The sequence below is a fragment of the Leptonychotes weddellii genome, chromosome 5, assembly GCF_054177405.1.
Source record: "Leptonychotes weddellii isolate Sample4059 chromosome 5, ASM5417740v2, whole genome shotgun sequence".
NCBI classification, from domain to species: Eukaryota; Metazoa; Chordata; class Mammalia; order Carnivora; family Phocidae; genus Leptonychotes; species Leptonychotes weddellii.
Genome location: NC_138373.1, coordinates 34,118,608 through 34,145,850, shown reverse-complemented (window position 1 = coordinate 34,145,850; position 27,243 = coordinate 34,118,608). Strand labels below are relative to the sequence as shown.

General features: G+C 61.4%; 3 protein-coding genes across 4 annotated transcripts; 2 read left to right on the top strand and 1 right to left on the bottom strand.

Moving 5' to 3' along the window:
* Positions 1-4,580: 4,580 nt before the first annotated feature.
* Positions 4,581-14,336, top strand: E4F1 (E4F transcription factor 1). Of its 2 annotated transcripts, none has more exons than XM_031020603.2 (14): positions 4,581-4,785; positions 7,159-7,310; positions 8,296-8,401; positions 10,663-10,856; positions 10,977-11,097; positions 11,253-11,405; positions 11,502-11,671; positions 12,020-12,229; positions 12,462-12,567; positions 12,724-12,941; positions 13,200-13,398; positions 13,472-13,614; positions 13,683-13,745; positions 13,839-14,336. In XM_031020603.2, the coding sequence occupies exons 1-14, from the start codon at positions 4,620-4,622 to the stop codon at positions 14,193-14,195; spliced, it is 2,358 nt and encodes a 785-aa protein (XP_030876463.1). In that variant the 5' UTR covers positions 4,581-4,619; the 3' UTR covers positions 14,196-14,336. The 2 variants fall into 2 exon arrangements, with proteins under 2 accessions (XP_030876463.1, XP_006749488.1); XM_006749425.3 differs by having other exon boundaries at positions 4,582-4,785; positions 12,459-12,567.
* Positions 14,337-14,396: 60 nt separating this feature from the next.
* DNASE1L2 (deoxyribonuclease 1 like 2) lies at positions 14,397-17,688 on the top strand. The gene is made up of 8 exons (XM_031020609.2): positions 14,397-15,191; positions 15,449-15,609; positions 15,702-15,790; positions 15,896-15,979; positions 16,061-16,161; positions 16,252-16,364; positions 16,546-16,797; positions 17,083-17,688. Exons 1-8 carry the CDS (start codon positions 14,936-14,938, stop codon positions 17,134-17,136), a joined length of 1,110 nt encoding a protein of 369 aa, XP_030876469.1. The 5' UTR covers positions 14,397-14,935; the 3' UTR covers positions 17,137-17,688.
* An 897-nt stretch (positions 17,689-18,585) lies between these two features.
* On the bottom strand, positions 18,586-26,877 carry ECI1 (enoyl-CoA delta isomerase 1). The gene is made up of 7 exons (XM_031020608.2): positions 26,749-26,877; positions 26,550-26,663; positions 23,400-23,527; positions 21,092-21,238; positions 20,254-20,375; positions 19,989-20,167; positions 18,586-18,849 (listed from the first exon to the last, which is right to left on the bottom strand). The coding sequence occupies exons 1-7, from the start codon at positions 26,798-26,800 to the stop codon at positions 18,683-18,685; spliced, it is 909 nt and encodes a 302-aa protein (XP_030876468.2). The 5' UTR covers positions 26,801-26,877; the 3' UTR covers positions 18,586-18,682.
* Positions 26,878-27,243: the final 366 nt, after the last annotated feature.

The following is a 27,243-nucleotide window of genomic DNA, read 5'->3' as shown; positions in this document are numbered from 1 at the left end:
GGCGGCTCGCCCATTGGTGGTGCGTGGTCAGCTTAGGTGACGGAAGTCCTTAATGCAGTGACCCCCGGCCGGGCCGGCTGCGGATTGGCTGGCTTCTCCGCGGCGAGGAGCGCGGCAGGACGTGGGGGGAGGCGGGGTGGGGAGCCGCTGTCGCCTTGGGGCCGAAGTCACGTCCGCACCTCTACCTGGGCGGTGCCGGGCCGTGCCCTCCGCCCGGGACACGCAGCGGACACGGCGGTAGCGCGTGACCGACTAAGGCCGGTGCTGAGTGCCCGCCCGGGGCTCCTTCCCGGCAAGCCTCGCGTTCCCAGTTCCAGCCCTTTGCAGAAACCCTGTTCCCGGTGCCTTGGTAATGACCAGGCGGTGGCACTGCCTTGGTGGTCACGTGGACCCGTAATTATAAGGCGGTGGGAATCGCCTTCGTGATCACGTGAACAGGTAATTACAGGCGGCGGGATTAGGGTCTAAGGAGACGCAGCCTAGAACCCAGCTGTCATCGTCATCGTTATTATTGGGTATCATGGTTAACTTTTATTGAGGCGTAACACGCAGAAAAGTGCGCAAGTCTTCAGTGTGCAGCTTGATGGAATTTTTACATACCCGTACGCCTATGTAAACACAACCCAGGTCAAGCTGCAGAATCTTTCCATCGCTCCAGAAAGTTCCCTCACAGTCTCCCTCCAGGCACTAGCGACCCCCCTCCCCCAGCCACGTCCCTGACTCCTGTCACCATAGTGTGAGTCACAGACGCCTCTGCTGGTACAGATGGTCTCGCCAACGGGATCGAACAACCATGGGTCTTGCTTCTGGGGATCAACATAACGTCTGTGAAATCCATCCTTCTGCGTGTGTGTGTGTTTTCATTGTCATGTGGGCGGTTGTAAGAATACACCTCTCTGTGTCTGTTTTCCAGTCGAGGGACAGTGTGTTTCCAGTTTGGGAGCATTGTCAATAATACAGGGTGTCAAACCCCTGCTTTTCTGTTGGGCCCCAGATCTCCATAAAGTCTGCTCGGACCCACCCCCACCCCCACTCGCAAGCCCATGAGGTAAAGTCAGTGACCTTAGGGCCCTGATTATTTACACACAGCTTGTTTTTGTTGGTTTCTGCTGGCCCAGGGAACTCCTCGAGGACGTTGGAAAGGCTATGGCCCACAAGGGCAGGTCATGCAGAATGTTCCTGCCTGATGTACCTACTACCCACAAGGGGAAACTTCCTCCCTGTGTCTTCCCACTTCATTGTGGTGGTGGAGCTGACTCTGGGAAGAACTGGATTTGACAGAAGATCACAAACTCTTTTTCAACCACCCAGAAGCATCCAGTGTATACAGTACACTGGCCAGAGTGGGAAGGGCGCTGCTGCCCAGCCACGGGCCAGCTTGTCCGATACCTGCCCAGATGCTTTGGCTTCCTGGGCATTCAGTAAGCATCACAGGCACTGAGCACTGCTCCTTATCTGCATTACTTTGTCCGAATGACAGGACAGCCCTAAGAGGCAGGGACTGTTAGTGTCCCCATTCATGGATGAGGAGACTGAGCCACAGATAGTCACTAGCTGGACAATGCAGAGTTGGGATTAAACTCAGGTGACTCCAAAGTGGAGCTCTGCCACACCTATTTGCCTTAACATCCCCTGTGAGTTGTAGGGACTGAGCCGGCATCGTGGGAAGGGTGGAACGGTCTGTAACAAGAGAGGAGGTGGTTATGGACAAGGTCCTGCCAGCAGCTGGAAGGGACGGTGCACTTGGTACACTTAGTGGGGGCAGTGGGTGGGGGGAGGATGACCTTGTGTGAGGTGCCCTGTGTCTGCATGGGAGAGGCGCCCCACACGGATCACGAAGTGTTCCCGACCCACAGAAGATGCTCAGTGTCTACCTGTGAATGGTTGGCGTCAGGGTTCCGCCAAGTGAGGAAGCCCTGCCTGCAAGCTGACTGGGGGCATAGATGGAGATGGCACAAGGACAGACACTATTTAATTAAAATAGCCTTGCAAGGATTTAAATTGTATTAGAAAATGCAAGTAGCAATTGAATCTGTGTTTTCACAGATGGTTTTGCTTCTAATGAGCCAAGTAAAAATGGGAGTCATTGAAAAAGTATTCAAGTGGCAAAAAAAAAAAAAAAAAAAGAAAAGAAAGAAAGAATTGGAAGCAATCTAAATATTCTCCAACATGGGACTGGTTAAATAAATTAAAGTACATCCAAAGAACGGAGATTGAGCAGTCCTCATAAAGGGCTGGAGCTTCCATGGCTCTGGCCACGGCAAGTCAACACAGCATTGAATATCAAACAGTGTGCAGCTGGAGCCCATGCTGAGGACTGGGTGGGACGGGAGGAGGCCACCTGGGGGAAGGGGGACTCTGGTTTTCCTGTCTTCCTCTGGCCACTCTGCCTTTCAGGGACCTTAGGCCTGTGCACTCTGGTGCCCGCTGGCCTGCCTGGGCTCTAGCTGAGGCAGGACCCAGAACCCACGGGATCAGGATGCCCTTTTCTTTTCAACAGATTTTTATTTATTTCCTTCATAGAGAGAAAGAGAGCACAAACAGGGTGAGCAGGAGAGGGAGAAGCAGGCTTCCCGCTGAGAAGGGAGCCCGATGTGGGGCTCAATCCCAGAACCCTGGGATCATGACCTGAGCCGAAGGCAGACACTTAACCGACTGAGCCACCCAGGCGCCCCCAGGATGCCCTTTTCTGACTCCCAGGGAACCATGAGGCAGGAACCTTGGCCTGCCCCTGACATGGCTCTGGAGCACACAGGGCAGGCTCTCGGTCTCCTCTGGGCCGGCTCCTTCTCCTCATGTTCACCCACACTCAGGCTGTCCTCTCTGCCTTTGAGACCCTTCCCTACCCCATTCTCCTGGGGGCTTCCTCTATCTCTTTGACGCTGGCTTCCCATTACTCCTCAGCACAACCTTAAGTGAAGTGTCGTCCTGGTCCTCCCTTCCCAGAGCCCCCTCCACATGCCCCCACCTGTTCTTCCTCCTGTTAGTCCCTCTCAGAGACCATCTGGGATCTCCCTGCTTCTGTGGTCCTTTCTCTGCACCATAGTCAGAGAGATCCTTTTGAAACGATGTCACTCCATCTGCTTAAACTCCTGCAATGGGGAGCAAGCCTCCTGCAGGAAGCAGCCTCATCGTTGCCCCAGCCCAACCTCCAGTGATCTGACCTGAGCTTCACACATCGCTGCTGCTGCCAGGCCAAGGGTCCTCGGGGCCCCAGCTGGGCAGCCCCGGCAGGAAGACAGTCTCTGCTTGGTGTCCTTCCCAGGGCAGAGCTGCCCACTCTCTGCCTGGGCCCTTGTGTCTCCACCTGGTCTTCCCTGGAGATTAGCCTTCCTGGAGGAGACCCATTCTGATTCATCTGAATCTCTGGCATCCAGCGCCGGGCTGGATCACAAAAAATAACTGAGCCGGGAGAGCACACCCTGTGGGTTTCCAGCCCATGGCTCTGGACCGACTTTGAGTCTCCAGTCTGCCCTCAGGCAAGCATCCTATCAGTTTGTGCCCCAGTTTCTTCATCTTCAAAATGGGTATGATTGATACCTTACATGAAAGAATCCTGTACAGTGCTCAGCTTCAAAGAGCTAACTCAATACTGTCTTAGAAAGAATAAAAGGAATTTGCATGTGTTCGTGGCAGCATTATGCATAATAAGTAGAAAAGGTGGAAACAACCCAAACACGATGGATAAATCAATTGTGGTCTATCCAGATAATGGAATATTATTCAGCTATAAAAAGAAATGAAGTATGGTCACATGCTACAACATGCTACAACATAGATGAATCTGGAAAACATTATGCTAAGCAAAACAAGCCAAAGGAAAGCCCACATATGTAATTCCACTTATATGAGAATGTGCAGAAAAGGCAAAGCCACACAGACAGAAACTGGTTGCCAGAGGCTGGGAGTAGGGGAGAACGGGAGTGACTGCTAAGGGGACAGGTTTCCTTTCCTTTCCTTTCCGGACAAGGTTCTGGAACTAGATGGTGGTGATGCTCCTACAACACTGTGAATGCGCTAAATGTCACTAGTGTTGACTCTTACGTTATTTATTACAATCTAAAAGATATGCATTAGTGTAAAAGGGGTAGTGAAGCTACCCGAGAGCCAACCCCAATTCGGGGTCTTCCTTGGGACCCGGCAACCAGCAAGGGAGGTTCTGATCCGAGGCGGTGGGGCCACGGCGGTGAGCACCACACTACTTGTCGGAGCCGGGGCCGTGCCCAGCGAGCCGCCCGCTAGCCTCAACCATCCGGCGGCTCTCTCCCGCCTGACGCCGCTCGGGGAAGCCAGCCCTCCCCTCCGGCGTGGCCACGACCCTGCCGCACCAAGCCCCGCCCTGAGGGCGCGCCTCTGACCCCGCCCCTCCGCCTGTCTGTCCGCTCCGCCGTCCCACGCCCCCGAGCAGCCCCGCCCCGTGCCGTCTCTCCGGGAGTCTGGCCCCGCCTCTGCGGTTCCAGGCCCCTCCTCTCAGACTCCGCCCCGCCGCCTGTCTGTCAAACGAACCTGGCCCCGCCCCGTCGTCCTCCTCTCGTCGTTCTCTCTGGCTCCCCTCAGCGCGGCCCGTTGTTATGACGACACGGTCGTAAATCCGCCATCTTCCTGCGGCGCGTTGCGACATGGAGGGCGCGATGGCAGTGCGGGTGACGGCCGCGCATACGGCAGAAGCCCGGGCCGAAGCCGGGCGGGAGGCGGGCGAGGGCGGGGTCGCGGCGGCGGCGGCGGCGGCGGCGGCCTTGGCCCCTGGTGGCTTCCTAGGCCTCCCGGCGCCCTTTAGCGAGGAAGGTAACAGGGCCTGACGGGGTCGGGCGCGGCCGGGGTGGGGACGGCTCAGTCCTGGCTGGAGGCAGCCCCGATGGCCTGAGCTGTGGACGCGACAGACCGTCCCAGACCCTGGTTCCTTGCGGCCCTCCCGGGTCCCCAAGGGGGTCCTGTGTACCCCTCCACGAGCCCCCCCCCCCGCCGGCTTCCTCAGACCCTCGGGCCTCTCCTACGGGGCGCCCATCACCCCGTGGGCCTCGGTGCCCACTCACGGACACTCACAGGTGGTCAAGCCTCAGGGGCTGCCCGTATAGACCTTTGCCACCGCCTCCACGGCCAGCCTTGCCCCTCAGGCCCGCGGTCCGGCCCGTCTTCGCCTGTCTGGGCACGGCCCTGCTCTCCTTTGGACCCCCTCCCACTGCACCTGACGGGCCTCTAGAGCCCTGGCTGGGGTGGAGCTGGAGGCTGCGAGGGGGGGGGAGGCGGGGCCTCGGGGCTCCAGGGCTGCGGGCTGGCCCTTGGGGAGACAGCAGAGCCCAGAGGTGGTGAGCCGGTGCTCTGCAGCCAGCCTGCGAGCTTCATCTCAGACCTGCCGCTTTCTGGCTAGTTGATCCTGGGCAGGTGAGCCTCCCTTTCCCCTTACAAAATGGGGAGGATGTTGTCGCTGCTAGTAATGTGTTAGGCACTTACCCCGCCTTGGCATTTTCATCCTAAAACCAACCCTGGAGGCTCTTACTGTTGTTATTCCCATTTTGTGGATGAGGGAAATTGAGGTTCAAAGATGTCAAAGTGACCAGGTCACCCAGCTAGTAAGTAGCAAGGACTGGATTGTGTGACTCCTCAGCCAGGTCCCCTAACTTCTGGGCTCTGCGGCCTTCCAGTGGTGGTGACAAGGAAGGTAGAGTACGTGGTGACCCGCTGAGAGCAGTGCACACCCAGGACTGGCTCACAGGTGCACGGATAGCTTTTCAGACAGAAGGAGGGTCTCTATCCTCAGCTCTCCAGGTTGGCCTGAGAGGAGGGGGCTGGCTGGTGCTACGGGGGTGGTAGTCCCTCTCTCCACAGAGCTCATATTCTCAGTACGTTTTTTTTCTTGCTCCTTCTTATTCCAGCTGGGGAAGGGCAGTGCCAACCTGGAGAGGGATCTCTTTGGAGGTTGCTGTGCCCTGCTGGGCTCGCCCCTTGCCCTGTCGGTGTCGTGTGGGCGGGGCACGTCCCTTCATCGGCAGCATTGAGTCAGACTTGGCCAGCGAGGTGGGAAGGTTAAGAGGGTGGTGGACACCTCAGTGCTTGGCTTGTGACTGTGAGCCATCTGGAGGGGACTGTGGTCTTCTGTGGGTCAGTCATGGCTGTGGTTTAGGCTTTCGTTTGCTCATTAATTCAGAAGACGTTGACCGGGCTCCTTCTCTGTGCCAGGCCTGGGTTTGACCTTGATGTGGGGCTGCAAGTGAGGCGCTGGGAACTCGTGGACTTTTATGGAAGCACAAGGGACATCCTCCCATCCCTTTGTGCAAGTGGCAGGTCATCTGGAGTAGACCCTCAGCTTCAGGTTCTGGTTCTAACACTCACCAACTGGGTGGCCTTGAATCTCAAGTCATTTTTCTGGAATGAGAATAGTCATCCTTATTTCCCCAGGGTGCTGGCTGGATTTGGTGACATCCCCAGGGAGGTGCCTGGCACCCAGTAGAAACTCAGTGAGTGGGAAGTGTCTTCTGCAGGACCTGGGGCAGGCACTGGCTGGTCAGCCTAGATGGTGAGGGGCTCGGTGTGATGTTCCTTGGGTGTGGAGCCCCTGTGGGAAGTTCCACCCTGAGTGTCTTCAGGAGAACAGGGAGCTCCTGCCTGTTTAGAAACAGCAAAGCAGCCAGTCAGTGAGGAAAAAGGGTTACGGGTCAGGGTGTCTTGCCTCTTCTGTCTTTGCCGAGGGCTGGCCTCTCAGCCAGAGCCCCGTGGACATTAGCCCACTGATCCCCACTGCACCATACACGCACTGCATTGGCCCATTTTATGATGAGCAAATGGACCCAGACATGGTCATTGAAGTGCCGAAGGGCACATGGATAGCCCAGGAGTCTTAATCCCTGGTCCTCCACTGTCCCCAAACTGGTGTGGGCGAATCCCTCCACCTCCTAGTTGCTCGCTGGGCCTCTGTCCCCTCATCTCTGAAGTGGGGGTTTTGGACACAACTAACTGTATGGTTGGGGCCACCACTTGCTGGATGCTGCTCTGCCTGGGGTGGGTGCCCCTTCTGCAGATCTCCAGAGGAAGGGGGCTGGCACCCTAGTCCTCCATGGGTGTTCTCAGCCCCTCTGGGAGGGCTGGGAAAGCTGCCTCCGCTTCTGACGGCACCCAGGCCTGGAGGCCCTCCCGAGCCCCACTGACCACAGGCTCTTGCAGATGAGGATGATGTGCACAGATGTGGCCGCTGCCAAGCGGAGTTCACTGCCTTGGAAGACTTTGTTCAGCACAAGCTCCAGAAAGTGTGCCAGCGGGCCTCCCAGGAGGCCCTGCCTGCCGCCCGTGCCGCTGGCGCACTGCTGGCCCAGGAGGTGGGCGCCCCCCCCCCCCCCCCCGCACGTACCTGTGCATGTGTGCGTTGCCCCCTGACGGCTGGAGGGGGTGGGTGCGGCGGGTTCCCTGTGGCTCGGGGGCTGGGCGGGAGGCCGGTGTCTGCTCATGCACGAGGGAGGGTCTGGGCCCGGCCCCCAAGAGCTTGGCGGTGCTCAGGGTGGTCCAGCCTTCTCAGTGGCCTCTGGCCGGAGCCGTGCAGTTGAGGTCCCTCCTTTCTTGGAACCTCAGGGCCTGTCCTGGCTCAGGGCTTGTCTCCTGCCCTGTACACACAGTTCCTCTGGATTCCACAACGGTGGCTCTGGGGGTCCTGCCACCTTGTCATAAAAATGGCCAACTTTGTGGTGTTGCGCACATGCTCGGCTACACGCATGGTCTCATTGGGGCCCACAGTACCCTCGCAGGGTGGCATTCCCGTCATCCTCATTGTATGGAGGTGGGAAAGGAGATTCTGAGAGATGTCAGCTGCCTCAGGTCATCACAGAGTGGCCCAGAAGTCACAGGGCTCACAGCTGCCTCATTCTGACCCTGTGCCCTTGTCTGGCCCCTCCCAGTGGTGCCCTTCCCTCCAGGAAGACCCCCGGTCCCACATACCTGGGGCTCTTTCCCTTGATACCCTGGCTGGGGCTGGTGGGTGTGCCGACCTTCATCCTTGCACAGCCAGCTGAGCCGCAGGCCTGGGCCGCTGGCCACTTCCTTCTGGAGCCCTCCACATAGGTTCTTGGGGCTCTGCATTCAGCCCATGGTGGCCAGAGGCATTTGAGTGATGGGGCTGATCCCTTAGGCCTGGGATGGAGGGACCAGGCAGGAGTCAGGCTTAGAGCAGGGACAGGAGAGATGTTGCGGGGGGGGGGGAATGAGAGGCCTCACCACAGCCTTCCTGCATGAACATAAACCCAAGCCTGTCCTCTCCAAGCCAAGGGAGCCCCGGAGCCCCGCAGATGAGTCCTCTCTGTCCCCTGGCAGGTGGTGCCAGCGGCGGCAGGCCCGGAGGAGCCCATCACTGTGGCCCACATCGTGGTGGAGGCAGCCGCTTTAACGGCAGACATCAGCCACGGATCTGACCTCGTCGGTAAGCCAGCACGGTCCCACCGTGGCTGTCCACGTGTGGCTCTCAGCACAGCTGTTGCTGACCTATCAGCTGTTAGTGGTCAGTACCAGAGGCTAGGGACCCTTGTTGCCCATGTCTCTGCTCTCCTGAGAGCAAGGCCTGCCTGAGGAGGGCTAAGGCCCTCAGGGCTGAGCACCAGGCACCAGGCCCTGCCCTGCCAGGAAAGGGGAAGCATGCCGCTTGCACTCAGAGTCCTCACTTTGTGCGTAGTCAAGAGCTGGCTGTTTCCTCTGGTTGCTTCTGCAGTTTTTTCCCTGGTCCTGCAATCTTCACTGTTTTTCTACCACTCCCGGTTCCTGCTCCTTACCCCACGGTCGGCTCTGATGGGTCAGGTTGGGGTATGCATGGGATGCACTTGCCACTCCAGCTCTGTCCTGACCTGCTGTCTGAGCTTGCTGTCCCCTCCCATGTGGGGGTGGTGACTCCTGCCCTGATTCTCACCTGGCTTTTATGAGCATACAGAGCCAAGTCAACCTCTTTGATGGCTCCTTTTAAGTCAAAGTGCTCTACTGATATAGGGGAGGGGTGTCAACAGGTCTGGATTGGGAAGGGGGAACCTTCAAAGGGCCGCCAGCAGCTGGGTGTGTGCCCCGCAGGAGGGAGGCTGGGCGGGGCCTGCTGCCAAGTTGGGAAGGCCATGGTTGTTACCTGGCGGTCTGCTGGGCAGGAGTCTTGGCAGGTGCGAGAGTGGGCGGCCTGACAGGATACGGGCTTGGGCAACAGGTAGAACTTGGCCTTACGAAGTGCTGGGAACCAGCCGGGACAGGAAGAGAGATGGAAACCTCAGGGAGGGGAATGTCAGAGCAGGCCTTTCTGCCAAGGTCCCACCTCAGGGAGGCAGCAGGACACCTGTCCCCATCTCCATGCTGTCTGACATTCCTGTGGACGGGGACATTGGCCTGTGCCACTCCGGGACAGGAATGTTGTCATGGGGGAGGTGGGGCTGCGCTACGGCCCTGGCATGGAGTTTGGTTTCTGGGGTGAGTGGTGTCATACGGGAAAACAAGTTCCCTGGGCTCGGCCGGCACCCACAGGTTCCAGACCCCTGGCCAGCCAGGCCCCTTCCCAGCACCACAGCCTCCAGCCGGCCCACACCTGCTGCTCAGCAGCTCCGCCCTGAGCTCCGGGAGCTCCTCTCCGGCACCTCCTGTCTCTCTTGCCCCTTTGGGTGCCCCAAATGTCCTCTTGGTGTTAGCTGCTTATTGGTCCAGGTTGGCTAGAGTTCTAAACTGCCAGTTGCTGGCATCCTAGGCCTGGAGCATCTTATTTCTTGCCGGGTCAGGGGCCTCAGGGGGCGGGGGCTGTGTAGGGGGTACCCGTACCAGGCCCTCTTGCCTCTTCCCTGCAAACAGACTTGCATTTCATCTCTGGACTCAGGGCAGACATATTTCTCCTTCCTTGACCCCTCCGTCCGCTCTCTGTCATGCCACACTGTATCTCAAGTTCTTGCTTGGCAGAAGTCCCCGTCCTTTTGGAAGTTGGCTTCTGGGGCGGAGGAAAGATAGATCATCAGGCACGTCAGCCAGGGCAGAGGCTAGAGATGCCCTTAATTATTTCTGAGTCACGGTGCTTCCCTTGTTTGGGAGAATGGCTTGTCAAAACACTCTGCCCGTCTGATTGAGATGGTTCCTAAGAGGTGGCTTTACAACCGTTCCCCACACGTCATATTTAGGAGCAGAAATCGTGATGTGTGTTTACAGCTTAGCTTTGCACGTTGTCAGATCTCTTCATCACCCATGAGAGGTGCTAAAGCCTGCCTCCTTCCTCAGGCAGTCCCAGGTGTCTTGGGAACACTCATTCATGCTCCCAGATGCGTCCCCAGCCTCCCTGCCTCGAGACACAGCAAGGGATCCCCAGAGGCAGCCGCCTTACCTGTCAGGGGAGCCGGTGCCGTGAGCAGGGCAGATGTCCACCCCCCGTCTCCGTGCTGGCCCTCGCTTGTCCCTCGAGGTGGCAGGACCCCTGCCCACATCTAGTCCTGTGCTCCTTGGCTTAAGAGGGGGCACTGGTGCTCATGCTGGGTCTCCCCACTGGGAACGTTCTGGGGTCTTGGAGCTCCTCCGGGCAGCTCTGCAGACTCAGAGGAGGTACCTCCCCCTCGTGGAGCAGGTGCCAGGCACCGGGGCCGGAGGTGGTTGGGACAGCTCCGCTGCCCCCTCCCTGCCCCCCTTGCAGTGCTCCTCGCAAGGGATCCGAGGCGCGGCTGACCCCTCTCTCCTCAGGCGGCGGACACATCAAAGAGGTCATTGTGGCTGCTGAGGCAGAGCCGGGGGACGGCGAGATGGCAGAAGCCCCAGGCAGCCCCAGCCGTCAGGGCCCTGGGCTCAGCGGGGAGGGCGAGCAGGCTCAGGTCAAGCTGCTGGTCAACGAGCACGGCCGCTACGTGTGCGTGCTGTGCCACAAAACCTTCAAGACGGTGAGCCCTGGGGCCGCGCGCGGGCCGGCCCTGCGCGGCGGGCCGAGCGGCTGCTGGGGCCGGGCCTCCTCCCCCTCCTGCCCCGGGAGGCGCCTGAGCCCCACTCGTCCCCTCCCCCAGGGCAGCATCCTCAAGGCCCACATGGTCACCCACAGCAGCCGCAAGGACCACGAGTGCAAGCTGTGTGGGGCCTCCTTCCGGACCAAGGGTTCGCTCATCCGGCATCACCGGCGGCACACAGGTGAGCCAGGTGGGGACGGGGGCCGCCCAGCGCACTGCCACGGGCCCTGCTGGGGCCCCGGCCTCTGGCTGGCCGTGACGCTGTGGCTCCGGGCCTGCCTTCCCCGGGGCCTCAGGCTGCTGGCCCTGCCCGGGCCGACTCTGTTCTCTCCACAGATGAGCGTCCCTACAAGTGTGCCAAGTGTGGGAAGAGCTTCCGGGAGTCGGGTGCGCTGACCCGACACCTGAAGTCTCTCACCCCGTGCACAGAAAAAATCCGCTTCAGCATGAGCAAGGATGTGGTTGTTGGCAAAGAAGACGCGCCTGCAGGTCAGCGAGGTGGGGGCTCCCTGCCCTGGCCCTGGCCCTGGGGGCCACCCTGGTTGGGCGGGTTTCTTCAAGGATTCTCTTCGTTCTGCCTTAAAGGGTCTGGCACCTCCACTGTGGGGACGGTCCCATCTTCATCGGTGACGGGCGAACCTATGGAGACCTCACCCGTGATTCACCTGGTGACAGATGCCAAGGGCACTGTCATCCACGAAGTCCACGTCCAGATGCAAGAGCTTCCCCTGGGCATGAAAACCCTGGCCTCAGAGGTGCGGGCCGGCCGGGGGGAGTGGCCTCTGTCCGCCCAGTGCCAGGCTCTGTTCTGGTCACTGGCTCCAGTGGGAGCAGGACTGACCTGGTCCGCCTTCCTGGTGCTCAGTCTGGTGGCAGGGGAGGTGGGATGCCAGTGGCACGCCACGGGGTGGCGAGGGACGGGGAGCTGGGGGGGAGGGGGAGAGTGAGGGCGGGGAGAGTGGGCTGTGGGGTTCCCCGAAGCATTCCTCTGGGTGTGCACGGTGCCCCCCCAGGCCCCGTGGGGCCTGCCCTGTGCAGTGGGTACAAGTGGGTGCCACGTGCCAGGCTGCCTGGCCAGCTTCCCTCCCTCTGCCTGCCCACAGCCCCCGGACCGTGAGGAGCTTCCCTGTTCCAGCGAGGGTGGCCGTGAGAACCTGCTACACCAAGCCATGCAGAACTCCGGCATTGTCCTTGAGCGTGTCACCGGCGAGGAGGGGGCCCTGGAGCCAGCCCCTCCTGCCGCACCCAGTCCCCAGACCCTGGGAGATGGTCCCCCAGAGCTGCCACTGCTGGAGGTGGAACCCGTGGAGACAGTAGGTGCCTGCGCTGCGGCGTGCTCCTTCAAGGGGGGCTGGACCTCGGCTACAAGGGCACCACCCCAGCCTGGCAGCCATCCTCCCTGCTGTGCTCCCTGTTTACTGCCTTCTCGGGGCTCACGATGGAGCTTGCGGGGTGGGGGGTGCCATGGGTCTGTTCTTGGGACTGCTGGGGTCCAGCCCGCAGTAGGTGCTGGAGGCGTGCTGTGCCCCTCCCCCCCCCCAGCAGGTGGCCAGTGGTGCCTCCGCTGTGCCCAGGACCCACCCGTGCCCTCAGTGCAGTGAGACCTTCCCGACAGTGGCCACCCTGGAGGCCCACAAAAGGGGCCATGCAGGTGGGTGGCGGGGGAGGGTGGGGGGTGGGGCACCGGGCAGCAGAAGGCCGGGATGGGCCTTGGGTGTGCGGTGGGCGGCTAGGTTGGTCCCTGGGTGGGCAGCAGGCAGGGGGCCCTCGAGGGGTGGACCCGGCCTGACCTCGTGTGCGGCCCCAGGGCCAAGGCCGTTCACATGCGTGCAGTGCGGCAAGGCCTTCCCCAAGGCCTACCTGCTCAAGAAGCATCAGGAGGTGCACGTGCACGAGCGCCGCTTCCGCTGTGGAGACTGCGGGAAGCTCTACAAGACCATCGCCCACGTCCGTGGCCATCGGCGCGTCCACTCCGATGAGCGGCCCTACCCGTGTCCCGAGTGTGGCAAGTGCTACAAGACCAAGGTGGGCCCTCAGGCCCTGGACCCTGGCATCTGACCCCCGCCCCCCAATCCACCGGCTCCCCTGCCCCAGGCCAGATCCACGCCATGTTCCCTGCCTCCCAGCCGCTGCCCTCCCCCCGCCCCCAGTCTCTCCTGACCACGAGGGCCCTCACCCCTCCTGCCTGGCCCCTGGGCCCTTTCCCTTGGCCCACGGGGGGCAAGAGAGTGCGGGCTGAGCCGTGGCCGAGGCCAGGTGGACGCTGATGGTGGGGCCCCACAGAATGCCCAGCAGGTGCACTTCCGGACACACCTAGAGGAGAAGCCGCACGTGTGCCCGTTTTGCAGCCGAGGCTTCCGGGAGAAGGGCTCCCTGGTGCGGCACGTGCGGCACCACACGGGTGAGAAGCCCTTCAAGTGTTACAGGTGCGGCCGCGGCTTCGCAGAGCACGGCACGCTCAACCGGCACCTGCGCACCAAAGGTCAGGGCCACGGGCAGCGGGGGGGGGGGGGGGGGGCCGGGAAGTCGCCCCGCTGATTGAGCCCCGCCCACAGGGGGCTGCCTGCTGGAGGTGGAGGAGTTGCTGGTGTCCGAGGAGAGTCCCACGGCAGCCGCCACCGTACTCACCGAGGACCCGCACACGGTGCTGGTAGAGTTCTCGTCCGTCGTGGCCGACACCCAGGAGTACATCATCGAGGTGGGTGCGGGGCCGTTGGGGCTGGGCGGGCCTCGGAGCGGCCAGGCTGACCTCTGACCCCCGCCCAGGCCACTGCGGATGACGCGGAGACTAGCGAAGCCGCAGAGATCATTGAGGGCCCCCAGACGGAGGTGAGGGGCCGGAGGAGGGCTGGGGGGCGGAGGGGCGGCCTGGTGCCCTCCCTGCAGCCGCCGGCTGAGCCGCGAGCTGCCCGCCGCCCGCAGGTGGACAGCCGCATCATGAAGGTGGTGCAGCAGATCGTGCACCAGGCCGGCGCCGGGCACCAGATCATCGTGCAGAACGTGACCGTGGACCAGGACGCGGGGCTGGGCCCAGAGGCGGCCTCGGCCGACACCATCACCATCGCTACGCCGGAGAGCCTGACGGAGCAGGTGGCCATGACGCTGGCCTCGGCCATCAGCGAGGGCACCGTACTCACGGCCCGTGCGGGCGCAAACGGCGCCGAGCAGGCCACTGTGACCATGGTTTCATCGGAGGACATTGAAATCCTGGAGCACGCAGGCGAGCTGGTCATCGCCTCACCGGAGGGCCAGCTCGAGGTGCAGACGGTCATCGTCTAGCCTGGCTGTCCGCAGGCTCCCGGGGCGGGGCTGGGCAGGGGCGAGGACCCACAGAAGAGGGAACACAGAATGCAGGTGTTCAGAGGGGGTGTGCGAGTGTAAATAGTTTTCTGTTGCTTTACAATAAAACATGAAAACCCACTACTTGTGATGCCACTGCCCCGGCAGGTTCTCCTGTGGCGGCCCCCTGCCTGCCCGCCCGCCCCCCGCACCGCCTCCTGCCCAGGGGCCCCCCAGCCCCTGCCGGGCTCCCTTGCAGACTCGTGTGCCTCCCGCTCAGGCTGGCGGCACCGTGGCGGTGTGTGGGCGTCCCTGGCATGTGGACAGGCAGCTTGCTGCTGCCGCCCTGCCCTGCCCAGTTGGAGTCGTGACCCCAGCTTCCCCAGCCCCACGGAGGCGGGTGGGAGGGGGCGCTGCTTCACGGCCTCCAACCCTGGGGCTGTCCGGGGAGGGGGGAGGGCAGGGCACCCAGGCTGGGAGGGGACAACGGAGCAGCAGCGGGAGAGCTGCCGGGAAGATCTTTACTGAATGCACAGCCTGCCTTTTCTCAGGGGGCACCCCTGACGGAGGGAGATTCTGGATGACCTAGTTTGGGAGGGTGGGGGTGTGAGGACAAGAACAAGGCCTGGACCTTGGGTGGCTGACCCTTTCGTCCAGTCCTGACACAGTTTTGGGGGGGCTGGCAGGGTCATAGGAGCCCTGGTTCTGATGGTCTTGGTGCGGGAGCAAGCTCAGGGTGGATGCCCCTGCCACCTTGCCCCCAGGGCTCTCCCTGGGAACCGGAACCAGCAGTTCCAGCGTCCATCTCCCCAGAGGGGGTGGGGCCGGAGCAGTCCAGCCCCTCCCTGGACAAGGGCCTCAAATACCCTCCTGGGCCCTCGCGCCACAGCTGCTGTGGCCAAACTCGGGGAGCCGGTCTTGTGCCACAGACACACCCCCAGCCTGGATCTCCAACCTCAGTCCTGAGCCTCAGATACCGCCCCATCCACATCCCAGGTGAGTCCGGGGACCGGGCTGACCAGGGGCCTGGATGGGGATGGGGTCCCTCTATTTGGGCCTCAGTTTCCCCAAGGAGTAGAATGGCCGCGGTAAGCCTAGTGCACCATTGGGGAGACGTGGAGACGCAGGGAAGGATGCGCCTTGGACCTCCCAATCAATGGTCCCTGCCCGGCCCCTGGGGCTGGGACCGGAGAGGGGTGGCTCGTTGTGTCTGACGCCAGGTCCGCGCTCAGGAGCGTGTCTGTCCCTCCCAGCCCGCCCGCTCTGCGCCATGGGTGGGCCCCGGGTCCTGCTGGCCGCGCTATGGGCCCTGGGGGCCGCTGGAGCCGCGGCGCTGCGCATCGGCGCCTTCAACATCCAGAGCTTTGGCGACAGTAAAGTGTTGGACCCGGCCTGCGGCGGCGTCATTGCGCAAGTAAGGCCGGGGACCGGGGGCGGGGCCGCAGCTGGGCTTCCCGGGTGAATCCGCCGCGCGCGTGACCCCGCACCTGCCGGCCCCTCCCCCAGATCTTGGCTGGCTATGACATCTCGCTGGTGCAGGAGGTTCGAGACCCGGACCTGAGCGCCGTGTCCGCGCTCATGGAGCAGATCAACAGGTGCGGGGAGGGGGCGTGGGACAGGGCCCAGCCTTCGGAATCCAGGCCCGGATCGCGGGGCTTGGTCCCGTGCCTTGACCCCGGGCCTGGCCGGTGTCTCCGCAGCTTGTCCAGGCACGAGTACAGCTTCGTGAGCAGCGAGCCCCTGGGTCGGGACCAGTACAAGGAAATGTACCTGTTCGTCTATAGGTGAGGGGCGGGGCCGCGGGGCTCGGGCGCGCGGGGCGGGATGGGGCCTGCTCAGCGCGCCCGCCCGCTTCCTTCCCCCAGGAAGGACGCGGTGTCGGTCGTGGACACGTACCAGTACCCGGACCCGGAGGACGCTTTCAGCCGTGAACCTTTCGTGGTCAAGTTCTCGGCCCCCCGCTCGGGTGAGGCACCCCCCCTCCCGCGGGCCCCACCCCCTCGCCCCCGCCGCCCCCACCGCCCCCGGCCCCGCCTCTGACCCGCGCCTCCCGCAGCTGCTGGGGAGTTCGTGCTCATCCCGCTGCACGCGGCGCCGCACCAGGCCGTGGCGGAGATCGACGCTCTCTACGACGTGTACCTGGACGTGATCGACAAGTGGGGCACGGACGTAAGCCCCGCCCCCGCCCCGGGGACCTGTGCGCTCGTGCGGGGCAGGCTTCGCGCGGTACTCGCGCATGCGGGTGTGGGTGTGGGTGTGGGTGTGGGTGTGGGTGTGGGTGTGGTGTGGTGTGGTGTGGTGTGGTGTGGTGTGGTGTGCGGGCTCAGCCCCGGCTCCGCGGCCCCCGCAGGACTTGCTGTTCCTGGGCGACTTCAACGCCGACTGCAACTATGTGCGGGAGCGCGACTGGCCGTCCGTCCGCCTGCGCAGCAGCGAGGTCTTCAAGTGGCTCATCCCCGACAGCGCCGACACCACCGTGGGCAACTCGGACTGCGCCTACGACCGCATCGTGGCGTGCGGCGCCCGCCTGCGCAGGAACCTCAAACCCCAGTCTGCCGCCGTGCACAACTTCCAGGAGGAGTTCGGCCTGGACCAGGCTCAGGCGAGTGCGCGAGCGCGGGGCGGGGCGCCCCGCTTCTGAACACAGTGCCCTTAGCGGCTCGGTTCTGGCTGAAAGGATCGTCTGGGATGGCAGAAGATGCCCTTGGTCTCTTCTCGCGTGGGGTCTCCAGTCCGGGCCCCAGCCCACCTGCAGGCTGCACGGTGGGCTCCATCCCTGGCCGGCGTGGGGGTGCAGGGGTGGGGGGGTGGTCGTTTTCCCAGGTGGGGCCCGAGGGAGGACAGGCTGCCCAGCGGGCCGCTCAGGCTCCACCTCCTCTCCCTCCAGGCCCTCGCCATCAGCGACCATTTTCCTGTGGAGGTGACCCTGAAGTCGCACTGAAAACACTCATGGCCAGGAGAACAGCCCTACAGGGTTCCTTCTGGGGGGCTGGCTAGCCCCCAGCAAGGCCACAGGGCAGGGTTGGCTGGACAAGCGGCTACAAAACATCACAGGACCACCCAGTCTGTTTGCCCATCTGTGAAATGGGCTACTCTACCTACCTCATAGGGTTGTGAGGAGCAGCCTGCAGAGCGCTGGGCACACGGCTGCACTCAATAAACACGAGTGAGTGCTCAGCCAGGACCACGCTGGTCGGCTTCCAGGCCTCTGTGTCCTTTCTTAGGACTCAACCCCTCTGAGGCCCAAACTTTGGTCCTGCAGCCCAGTGGGTCCCGGGTCCCCACCCCCTAGAGGACAGGGATGGCCCGGCCTGCCCATTCACTCCCTGCTCAGGACGGATGCCCTCCAGACCAGGCTGGCTCCAGAACGCTGCTCCCATGCTTGCTAGGGGAAGCTTGTCTCTTTCTTTATGCAAACTATACATGCTTCCAAGAACCCGTGCTGAGTGCAGTTGGGGATAAACACACCTTCGGCGTTGACACGCAAGGTCAACCTCCTGGTCCCTGATGTCCCTCCTGCCCCCCGATTCTCGGGTCCTGCAGACCTCGCAGACACTTGTGTGTATGAGGGGTCCTGTCCTGCCCAGCAATGCAGGGGGCAGGCAGTCTGGAGCCCGCCCCGCCCCGTCCGTGGGCCGCCTTGGGACATCTGGGGAGCCCTTCAGTGGTGAGCAGGCTGGACTCCTCACACAGCCCAGGCAGGTGGGACCCACACACCCCATGTACATACATAGCTCCTTCCATGGGGCCACCCTGGGTCGGCTCCTTCTTAGGAGCCCTGGGCTGGGCAGGGGCTTGTCAGGGAGAACCGCAGCCTGTGTCCCGGGGAAGCCTGTCACCCGAGGACTGGGAATGTGCAGAACTGGGGTACAGGGGCCCAGTGAGGTTTCTGGTTTTGGAAACAACTCCACTTGGGTCTGGGAAGTGGCCTGAACCGTATGGAGGAAAAACCTTTGTTTCAAGAGTCTGGACGAGTTTTCTGGTATGATCTTTCCAAAGACAGACCAGGGCTCCTGCAGCACAGACCCACCAGTACTGCCTCCTGCGCCCCTTGCCGAGCCCCCGCCCCAGTCTCTGGACCATTGCGCTCCCTCTGTCTCAGTGGGCGGATGTGGTGGCCAAAGAGCTTTCCTCTGGGGGGTCCTGTGTGGGTCACTGGCCCCCAGCAGTCAGGCAGCTGGGTAGCTAGGGATGGGACCACACCAGGACTTTGTTCCCACTTCTGCTCTGGCAAAGGGGACGCTCAGCGGCGGCTCTCACTGAGGTCCAGCACGGCCTGGCCCACCTGCCAGCAGAAGAGGTGCTCATGGGGGGCGGTGGGCCCTTGGGACACTGGCTCCAGGGAACAGGGCTTTCTAAGGAGATCAGCAAAATGAAGAGCTACAAGTACTTTTACATTGGAAAATAGCTTGTTTAAAACCCCTCGGAATCAGAGGGCCCCCGGAGGGGTGCATCCGGCTCCAAGCCCCATGGAGGCGGCCCAGCCCTTAGCCTTTCTTCTGTTTGAGCTTTTCTAAGTACGCATGCAGAGACTTCTGGATGGAGTCTTTGCAGATGAAGCGGACAAAGTTCTGGATGTCCGCGTCGCGCTCTGTGAGCAGGCGGTCAGCTGTGGGCTTGCGCATCAGGGTCTTGGTCAGCTGTCGGGCGTGGTCTACAGAAAAGGGCCCGAGTGTGAAAACCCATTCCGACACCGTGGCATCACTCCCAACCTTTCCAAGAGAGTTCCAGCAGAAACTGGTAGGAAACTTAGGACATACAAGTAAACAAGCAAAATGAAAACCAGCCCTTCCCTGCTGCCTACCCAGAAGCAGAGAGGGTGACACTGTGAAAACTGCCTATTACCCCGTCCCTCTCATTCCCCAATATTACGGGGGGTACTTTCCACATCACTAAGTACTCGTTCACAGCACAGTTAGGTCAGCGAACCTGGCCCCCCCATGGCCTAGGAGCTAAGAATGGTTTTTACACTGTCATGGAGTTGAAAAAAGGACGTTCTGTGACCCGTGAAAATTATATGCTTAATTAAATTTAAGTATCAGCACCTACACGCTCACTGGGTCACAAACTCTCTGGTTGCCCTTGTGCTCCAGCACCACCGTGTGGCCGAAACCAAGTTACCCACAAGGCCGACCATCTCCCTGGCTCTTGAGAGACAGTCTGCTGATCGCTGGACTCTCATCAGAACCAGCCCAATTTCTATAAACAGACAATAGTCTGTGCAGTGGGTTGGGAGTGGACCTAACCACAGCCCTAGAATCTGTGCATGTGGCTTTATTTGGAAAAGGGTTTCTGCGGATGAAGTTAGGATGAGATCATCTTGGATTTAGGGTGGGCCCCAAATCCAACAACGAGTGTCCTGACCAGAGAAAGGAAGAGGGGAGCCTGGAGACACAGACACGCAAGGAAGCCACATGGAGGGAAAGCAGACTGGCACGATGCATCTACAGGCCAAGGAGCGTCTGGAGCCGCCAGGGGCTGGATGAGGCAGGAAGGAACCTCCCCTAGAGCCTCTGGGGAGAGCACGGCTCTGCCCAAACCTTGATTTTGGACTCCTGGCCTGCAGACTTGGAGAGAATGCATTTTTGTGGTTTTAAGGACCATACCTCCCCCTCCCCCTGCCATGTGGTAATTTGTTGCAGTGGCCCCAGGACTAAGTCAGTCTGCTGTTACAAACGGCACGTTCCTGATGTGCACACAGCCCCCTCCCAGGAGAACCCCGTGCTCTCACCAGGAGCATCAGGCTGTGGGGGGTCCTGGCTGCCGGTCCTGGCCCCTCCCCATGCTCCTCACCTGGAATGTCCAGCCACTGGGCCATCACCGACCGCGCCGTGCTCTGCACCTGGTCTTCGGGCACAACCTGGTCCACCACGCCCACCCGGAGGGCCTCTGCCGGCGGGAAGAGCAAGCCCAGCTGCAGGGCGCGCTCCGCGCTGCGGTGCCCGATTGTGTTCACCAGCGTGTCTTTGAACCTGGAACACATGCACTTGTTGGGGGCTCCCAGGTGGACGGGCTTGGGCCAGGGCGAGGTGAGTGCGGGTGCAGCCCCCAGCCTTACCAGAAGGGGGCGACAATGCCCAGGAGGGTCTCGTTCAGCCCTATGGCGTACTTGGGGTTGTTCGCCAGGACCCGGTAGTCACAGGTGAGGGACAACAGGCAGCCTCCGGCTGGGCTGACGCCCTGCAGGGGAAGAGACAGCACATGGCTTTGCGTGCTGCTGTGGGCGGGCTGGGGGGGGCGGTTCCTGACTGTATTCCAGACAGCCAGGTCCCAAGGAAGAGCCCCCCCTCCCCGTCCCCGTGGTGCTGCACCCACACTGGCTGGGCTGGGTGTGCACAATGGGGACTCGGGCTTGGCTCTGCCCGGAACCCTTCTGACGGGGTCGCAAGCCGCCTTTCTTTTCAGTTTTTGCCGGGATGCTAAAACTCTAAGTAGTTAGCCGAAGTGCCCCCCAGGACCCATCTCCATCCCCAGCAGGACGTCCCAGGAACCCCAGACTCACACTGCCCTCACCTCACACACCCCGCGGCCTCAGAGGCGGCCTGTGGAGTCTCCCTGACTCTCGCCAGCCTCCTGTCCCCTGGTTCAGACCCTCTGGCACCTCACTGGGGGGCCCCCGCCATGTCGTCAGGCACACGGCTTCCTGAGCCTTAGCAGACCCTGCCTCCCCAGGCCAGGCCAAAGCAAGGCTTCCAGGGGTGAATCTGACCCCCTCCTTGTGCCCCCTCCCCATGCAGCCCTCTTCCTGGGCCCTGCCCCCACCCTTGTCACCTGGTCATACTGACCTCTGCACCTCTGAGGGCCTCCCCCACCCTTCCCGAGGGCAGGGCCCCGTCTGCCCCCCCCTCCCCCCGCAGTGAGTCAGCGGGGCTGGGCTGAGGCGCGGGGGCACTCACGTTGATAGCAGCAATCACCACCAGGTTGGACAGGTAGAACCGAAGCCACATTTCCTGCACCGCCTTCCAGTACTCCGCGTAGTGCTCGGGGTCCCTCCCACACATCTCCGTCAGGTCCAGGCCGGCGGAGAAGATCCCGGGGCAGTCCTGGGGGGCGAAGGAGCCAGGGGCCCCGTCAGAGTCCGTCCCTGGCCAGCCAGAGGTCCCGGGGGATGCTCCAGAGGCGATGGGGAGCCGGAGCTGGGGCTTCGGGGCACACGTTCTGCTCTCCCCCCAAGGTCAAGCCAGCTGCAGACGGCCAGGCCAGGCCGGGAGGTGCTGCTGTCAGAACACAGCAAGGCAAGGAGGGGGCCGCGATGAGCCGAGAAGCCAGACCCCTGCCCTGGGGAGTGGCTGAGAAGGCGTGTGTCCTGCAGATGCCCCAGGTCGTGACACAGCCACCAGAGGGGAGAGGAAAGCGAACACAGGCAAGCAGCGACAGCTGGGACAGAGGATGGCTTTCCAGCCAAGAACTGCTGGCCCAGACGGCAGACCAGGGTGGGGGTGGGGAGGGCAGTAGAGTGACCGAGTGACTGTCATGGGAAAAGCCTACATGTGGGGCTCCTGAGTGGTGTCACGATGTCCCTAAGCAAACGAGAATGAGACTCCCATGGCCGGAGCGTGCCCGGGGCTGGGATGCTGGGGGCTGGCACGCCCTGTTACTGACCCACGAACCAGGGTCAACAGCCGCATATCTCTGCGCAGTGAGGGGATGTGTAGAGTATGGGTGACGTCCCCACATCCTTCTATCAAGCGACAGGAGCAGGTTGCGTGCAGGGTGCAGGACGCGGTTCCTCGGGGCCCCCCGTGTAGCTGCGCGTGCGCCGCCCCTGGAGGCTGACCTCTCGTGTCCCCGCCCGTGTCCCACCGCGGCCTCGGAAGGCCACACAGGTGCGGCTGCCTCTTACAGACGCCCCTGAGCTGCGGCAGGGATGGCAGCCGCGGGGGCCGAGCTCCTCGTGCTCTGAGCATATCCAGCATTTCTGCCTTTTTCCTGATCCTTCCCCGCCCGCTGGGGACCCCTCCCCCTGCACCCCACCCCCAGCCTGTCCGCACAGAGGCTTGCCCACAGTCCTAGCGCTTGAGGAAAGCAAAGGCAAAGAACGCTGTGACAGAAGCCGCCGTCATCCTAGCGGGGGAAGTGCTCCGCACCGACTAGAAAGAGGGAAATTTCTGCGATTCAGCAACAGGTCTGGAGGGAGCCAAGCAGTGTCTTGGAAAAAGACACAGACCCGCCTTTACCCCTCCCCCCCACCGGAACCTACGAATGTGACTGTCTTTGGAAACAGGGTCTTTGCCAATGTGATCAACAGGAGATCACAGGAGAGCAGGGCGTCCTTCTAAGGAGGGGGACATTTGGACACACAGACACGGGGTGGAAGAGGCGGGAGTAGAGGAGGGCCAGGACCCTCCGGAGTGGAGGAAGCAAAGAGGGAGCTCCAGGAGAGAATGCCCCGCTGGTGCTAAGAGCCCTGTTCGTGGCCCTGTGCTGCGTCCCCACATCACCCCAACGTCACGCCGCACCGTTATCTGCTGCGGGCCCGCCGGGCAGGCCTCTGCTCTGGACACGGCAGGCACTCAGCCAAGACCACAGTGCAGGCCCGTTTATGGGGAGATGACGCAGACCAGGGGAGAATGTGGGCTTCCGAGGGACGGAGGCTGATGGCGCCACTCGGAAGCCAGGGAGGCAGGGGGACCTTTTCTTCGTTGCTGAGGGATGGAAGTTCATCCTTGCGGCTCTCTTGGTTTCAGCGCACAAGAGAAAAGGTCACGCTCCAAAACAACATCCTAAATGGAGCATTTTCAGAAATTATCTGGAGCACAAAGTTCCCAGGCAGCTGCAACCCGTCCAGCCAGGTCAGCGGTAACTGTCACAAGCACCCACACCCAGGAGCATCCTACCCTCGGAGCTGCACCGAAGAACCCTCTCCTCCACAGGGTGAGGTTCTGCTCTGCAAAGCCCAGCCCCCCAGCACCCACTGGCCGTGTGCATCGGGCCCGCCCGACAGCCCCACACAGCTCAGAGCTGTGACAACACTGGGCCACACCCAGGACGACCCAAGGGTTTAAGGAAAGCAGGTGCATGCCCAGTGGGTGTTCCGAACCTTGTCTGCAAGAAGCTGGGACCATCTGCCTTTGATAATGGCAGAACTGAGACCTTCTCACTGGTCTCTGTAATATGGAGGCACGTCTATCGGGGGACACGCATGTGACAGGCAGACGGCGCCTGAGTTTGGACTTTGAACTCGGGGAGCTAACGAGTACCCACCGACGTGATGATGATGCCATGGAAGGTCTTGTCGTTCTCCAGTTTCTCCAGGCTGATGAGTAGCTCGGTCAGAAACTCTAGGCTGAGGCTATTCACTGGGGGGTTCCTCATCTTCACCACAGCGACCCCTAGTGTGAACAAGAAGAGGGGAGGGCTCACAGCCAGTCTGGGGAAAGCACACCCAGCCAGCCTGCACCCTCAGCCCGGCCATGGCCAGCGACACGGTTCTTGTGTTTTCAGAGCAGGTGAGACCCTGGCTGGACGTAAATTCACCATTTAAAAGTGGACAGTTCGGGACTGTTAGGTACCCACAGTGTCGCACAACCACCATGATCTAGTTGCAGAGCATGTCTATCCAAAAGAGGGCCCTGTGCCCATCAGCAGTCACCACCCCTCTCCGGCCCCTTGCAAGCGATCGTCTACTTTCCATCTCTATGGACTTGTCTATGCTGGACATTTCACATGAAAGGAAGCATCCAATCTGCGACCTTTGCTGTGGCTTCTTTCACCGAGCCCCGTGTTCTCAAGGCTGAGCCGAGCTGCAGTGTGGGGACCACGTTCTGTGCACCCATGCACATGCTGGGGGACACCTGGGTTGGTTCCACCTTTTGGCTCTTGTGAATCACGCTGCTGTGAACATTTGTGCGCAAAGTTTTGTTGATCCTTTTCTCCCAGATGCAAGTGCTCCGTCCCCAAGGGATGAGGAAATGGCCTCCGTTTCTTGAGGAGTGAGTGAGCAAACTCTAAGACCAGATGTGCAAGGAGGAACTCCCTTTGGGTGCTCTGGTTCATGCTTGTTTAAGGACAGAGGCTACAAACATCGGCGGCCTGAGGTTCTCCAACTCTCCCTGGTGTGCTCACGAGTCCTGCCAGCGCCCGGGGCAGGGCGGCTGGGGCCATGGGTGCTCACTGCCTGCCCGAGGACAGACCCCAAGGGCTGCAGAAATGCCCCCATTCACATTTCTCTGGTCAGGACCTTACAAATCTCCGGATGGTCAACACAATTCTCTAGGGGTGACAACTAAGTCCTGAAGGCAAATGGGCTCTTTGGAGACCTCTGATTTCCAAGAAAGAAGTACTTATTAACTGGCTAGCGGCAGTTTGTGTGCACAACAAACGTTTTCCAGAAGCAAGCTTCTGAAGTTGGTTCAGACTCAAGTTTCTGAGGCTGACTGGATTTTTTTTTTTTTTGAGAGTGTGCAGGAGTGTGCGTGGGTGGGGAGCTGGGGGGGGCGAGGAGGTGTAGGGATTCAAGCACCCAGAGAGACAAAATCTGACTTGTCTGTGCCTCCCTGGATGAGACTAACTGAAAAGCAGAGGAGTGCCTGGAACGCTGGGCCTCCTTCGAAGTTTCCTGGCTGAACGCGGGCGGATTCTTACTGCAGCTCAAGGTTCTCATCCAGGGAGTCAGGGTTTCAAACACAGGCACCTGCAGTGATCACATACTGCACGAACTCCTTGCCGTGCACGGCCGTCCCGAGCCCCGCGGCTCCTGTCACGTGCTGCCCCACAGATGACCGTCCTGATCGTTAAAACTACGCCTTCCTTCTTGTTTTGCTCTTGCACGTGGTGTATCGATAAAACACAGTAACAGTGGAGACACAGCTTGGCCCGAGACCTTTCACCACTACAGTGTCTGGTCCCCTTGCCCTCTGCTTTCTCCTGCTTTGGTGTCTGGAGTCATCTTTTCATTCGCCATCTCAGGGTTTGCTGGACAAGCCCGACAGGGAGGGGCAGCGGGAGAGACTCCATGCCCAGCAGGGAGCCCAGCGTGGAGCCTGAGTCGGGGCTCGATCCCAGGACTCTGAGATCACGACCGGTGCTGAAATCGAGGAGTTGGGCGCTTAACCTGCGGAGGCACCAGGCATCCCGAGGCTGACTGGATTTTTACAGGCCTGGTCCAGCAGAATCGAGGGCACTGAGGGAAAGGTCAGTAGGCCAAAGATGAACATGAGTTAAGGAAGAGGACTTTGGGTGACCCTGATGTCACGGGGGAAACAGCCCCATCCCTGACCGGGGGCAGGTTGACTCAGCTGTCTGGGGCAGGGAGGGAGGCTGAGGCTGCAACCTGGCGTCCCACACACAGCAGGAGGCTTCTGTCAAAAGGCTGAGGCCTAAAGCTAGGCCACCAGACAGCATGCCCTAAAACCTGGACGCCGGCCCATCTCTGATGACAAGCCTTCTCATGCCTCAGCTCGGGAGCTCTCTCAGGTAGAGGAAACATAGGTTTCTGTTTTGACAGTTCTTTTTCCACCTTTTCTGTCCCCTTTGCAGAGTTTTAAGAGCTGCTCTGATGGGAACTGGGGGGAGGGGGGGTGTTAGCAATGATCACACTCTGGCTCCTGGCTTTAATTAGTAAAATACCTTCTAAGTTCTGTGCCATGCTGGAATATTAAAAAAAGGAAAAGAAAAAAAAAATTTATTCCAAAATACTTCCAAGTATTTTCAACTTCCTTTTTTTTTTCTTAGATTTTATTTACTTGATACACAGAGAGAGTGCACAAGCTGGGGGCAGAGGGAGAGGGAGAAGCAGACTCCTGGCTGAGCAGGGAGCCCGATGTGGGGCTGGATCCCAGGACGGTGGGATCATGACCTGAGCTGAAGGCAGACGCTTAACTGACTGAGCCCCCCAGGCGCCCTTCAACTTCCAATAGTTTAGATAAAGGGGCATACCCCTCAAACTTTACAAACCCAAACCTTTGAACCTTCACAATGAATTGGGGTAGGGGCGCCTGCGGGGCTCAATCGGTTGAGCGTAGGACTCTTGGTTTCGCTCAGGTCATGGTCTGGAAGTCGTGGGATCCAGCTCTGCGGGGAGTCGGCTTGGGACTCTCTCCCCCTCTGCCCACCCCCCACCCCCGCCCATGCGCACGCTCTCTCTAAAACGAATGGATAAAAACTGGGTTAAAACCGCACTTAAACCACCTGGACTGAGGACCCTTAAGCTTTGAATCCAACAGGCATGGTCTTCAATACCGGGCTTTATCTCGGCCTGTGGGCGTCCAGAGGCTCCCGGGAGCCGGGGACGAGAGTCCGGGCACTGCGCGGCACCGCGAGACCGCGCCCTCCCCACCCTGCACGGCTGCACGGCGGGAAACCGCGGGAGGCTGCCCCGCGCTGGTCCGGGCCTGCGGCCCCGGGCGCGCTTACCTGCCGCCGGGTCCGGCTCCACCAGCACCCGCGGGCTCCTGAAGCACCGCACGCCGTCCCCGCCGCCGGCCGCCGGCCCTGTCCGCCCGGGGGCCGCGCGGAGGCCCCGGGCCCCTGCGAACGACAGCACGAGGCCTGTTAGCCTCGCCCACCCGCCGGCCGCGGCCCCCGAACCCACCCCGCCCCCCGAGTCACGCACAGGGTCGCAGAAGGGCACGCGTCAGGACGCGCATTCCCACCGCCAGCGCCATCTTGACGCCCCGGTTAGGGTCGCGGCCGGCCCAGGTCCAGGCCCCGCCCCGCGGCCCGCTCCTCCCAGAGGCCCTGCTCCGGCAGCCCCGCCCCACTCGGCTCGCAGGGTGTCAAGGCCGCGGGGCACGGCTGAGGCCAAGGTCGCGTGTGGGCCGCTGCACGGGGCAGGCGCTTCCCCACCGCCTAGCCGGCGAACCCCGTGCGCCGCCCGTAGGCGGCGGCGCGATGGCAAGTTAGCCCGCTTCCCCTGCCGTCCACCGGCCAAAGCTAAGCTCGAGTCACTCGGGCAGGACTGCTGAGGCCAGGGCTGGCTGCACCGAATCCCAGAGGGTTGCGAGTTCAGGCGGTGACAAGGGACTGGGGTGGAAGCTCCCGCTACCCCGGCATGTGAGCAGCAAAGGCAACCAGATGTCAGCAGGGCTGTCTCTCCAACTGCACCCGC

Excerpts from the sequence above, each read along its gene's own strand:
- E4F1 (XM_006749425.3), top strand. The coding sequence starts at position 4,620 with ATGGAGGGCGCGATGGCAGTGCGGGTGACGGCCGCGCATACGGCAGAA. Across the intron at positions 11,672-12,019 it reads TGAAAACCCTGGCCTCAGAG|CCCCCGGACCGTGAGGAGCT; the intron begins GTGCGGGCCGGC and ends GCCTGCCCACAG. Across the intron at positions 13,746-13,838 it reads TTGAGGGCCCCCAGACGGAG|GTGGACAGCCGCATCATGAA; the intron begins GTGAGGGGCCGG and ends CGCCGCCCGCAG.
- ECI1 (XM_031020608.2), bottom strand. The coding sequence starts at position 26,800 with ATGGCGCTGGCGGTGGGAATGCGCGTCCTGACGCGTGCCCTTCTGCGA. Across the intron at positions 26,664-26,748 it reads GCGTGCCCTTCTGCGACCCT|GGGCCCGGGGCCTCCGCGCG; the intron begins GTGCGTGACTCG and ends TGTCGTTCGCAG. Across the intron at positions 20,168-20,253 it reads GGCATTGTCGCCCCCTTCTG|GTTCAAAGACACGCTGGTGA; the intron begins GTAAGGCTGGGG and ends CATGTGTTCCAG.
- DNASE1L2 (XM_031020609.2), top strand. The coding sequence starts at position 14,936 with ATGCCCCTGCCACCTTGCCCCCAGGGCTCTCCCTGGGAACCGGAACCA. Across the intron at positions 15,192-15,448 it reads CCGCCCCATCCACATCCCAG|CCCGCCCGCTCTGCGCCATG; the intron begins GTGAGTCCGGGG and ends TGTCCCTCCCAG. Across the intron at positions 15,980-16,060 it reads ATGTACCTGTTCGTCTATAG|GAAGGACGCGGTGTCGGTCG; the intron begins GTGAGGGGCGGG and ends TCCTTCCCCCAG.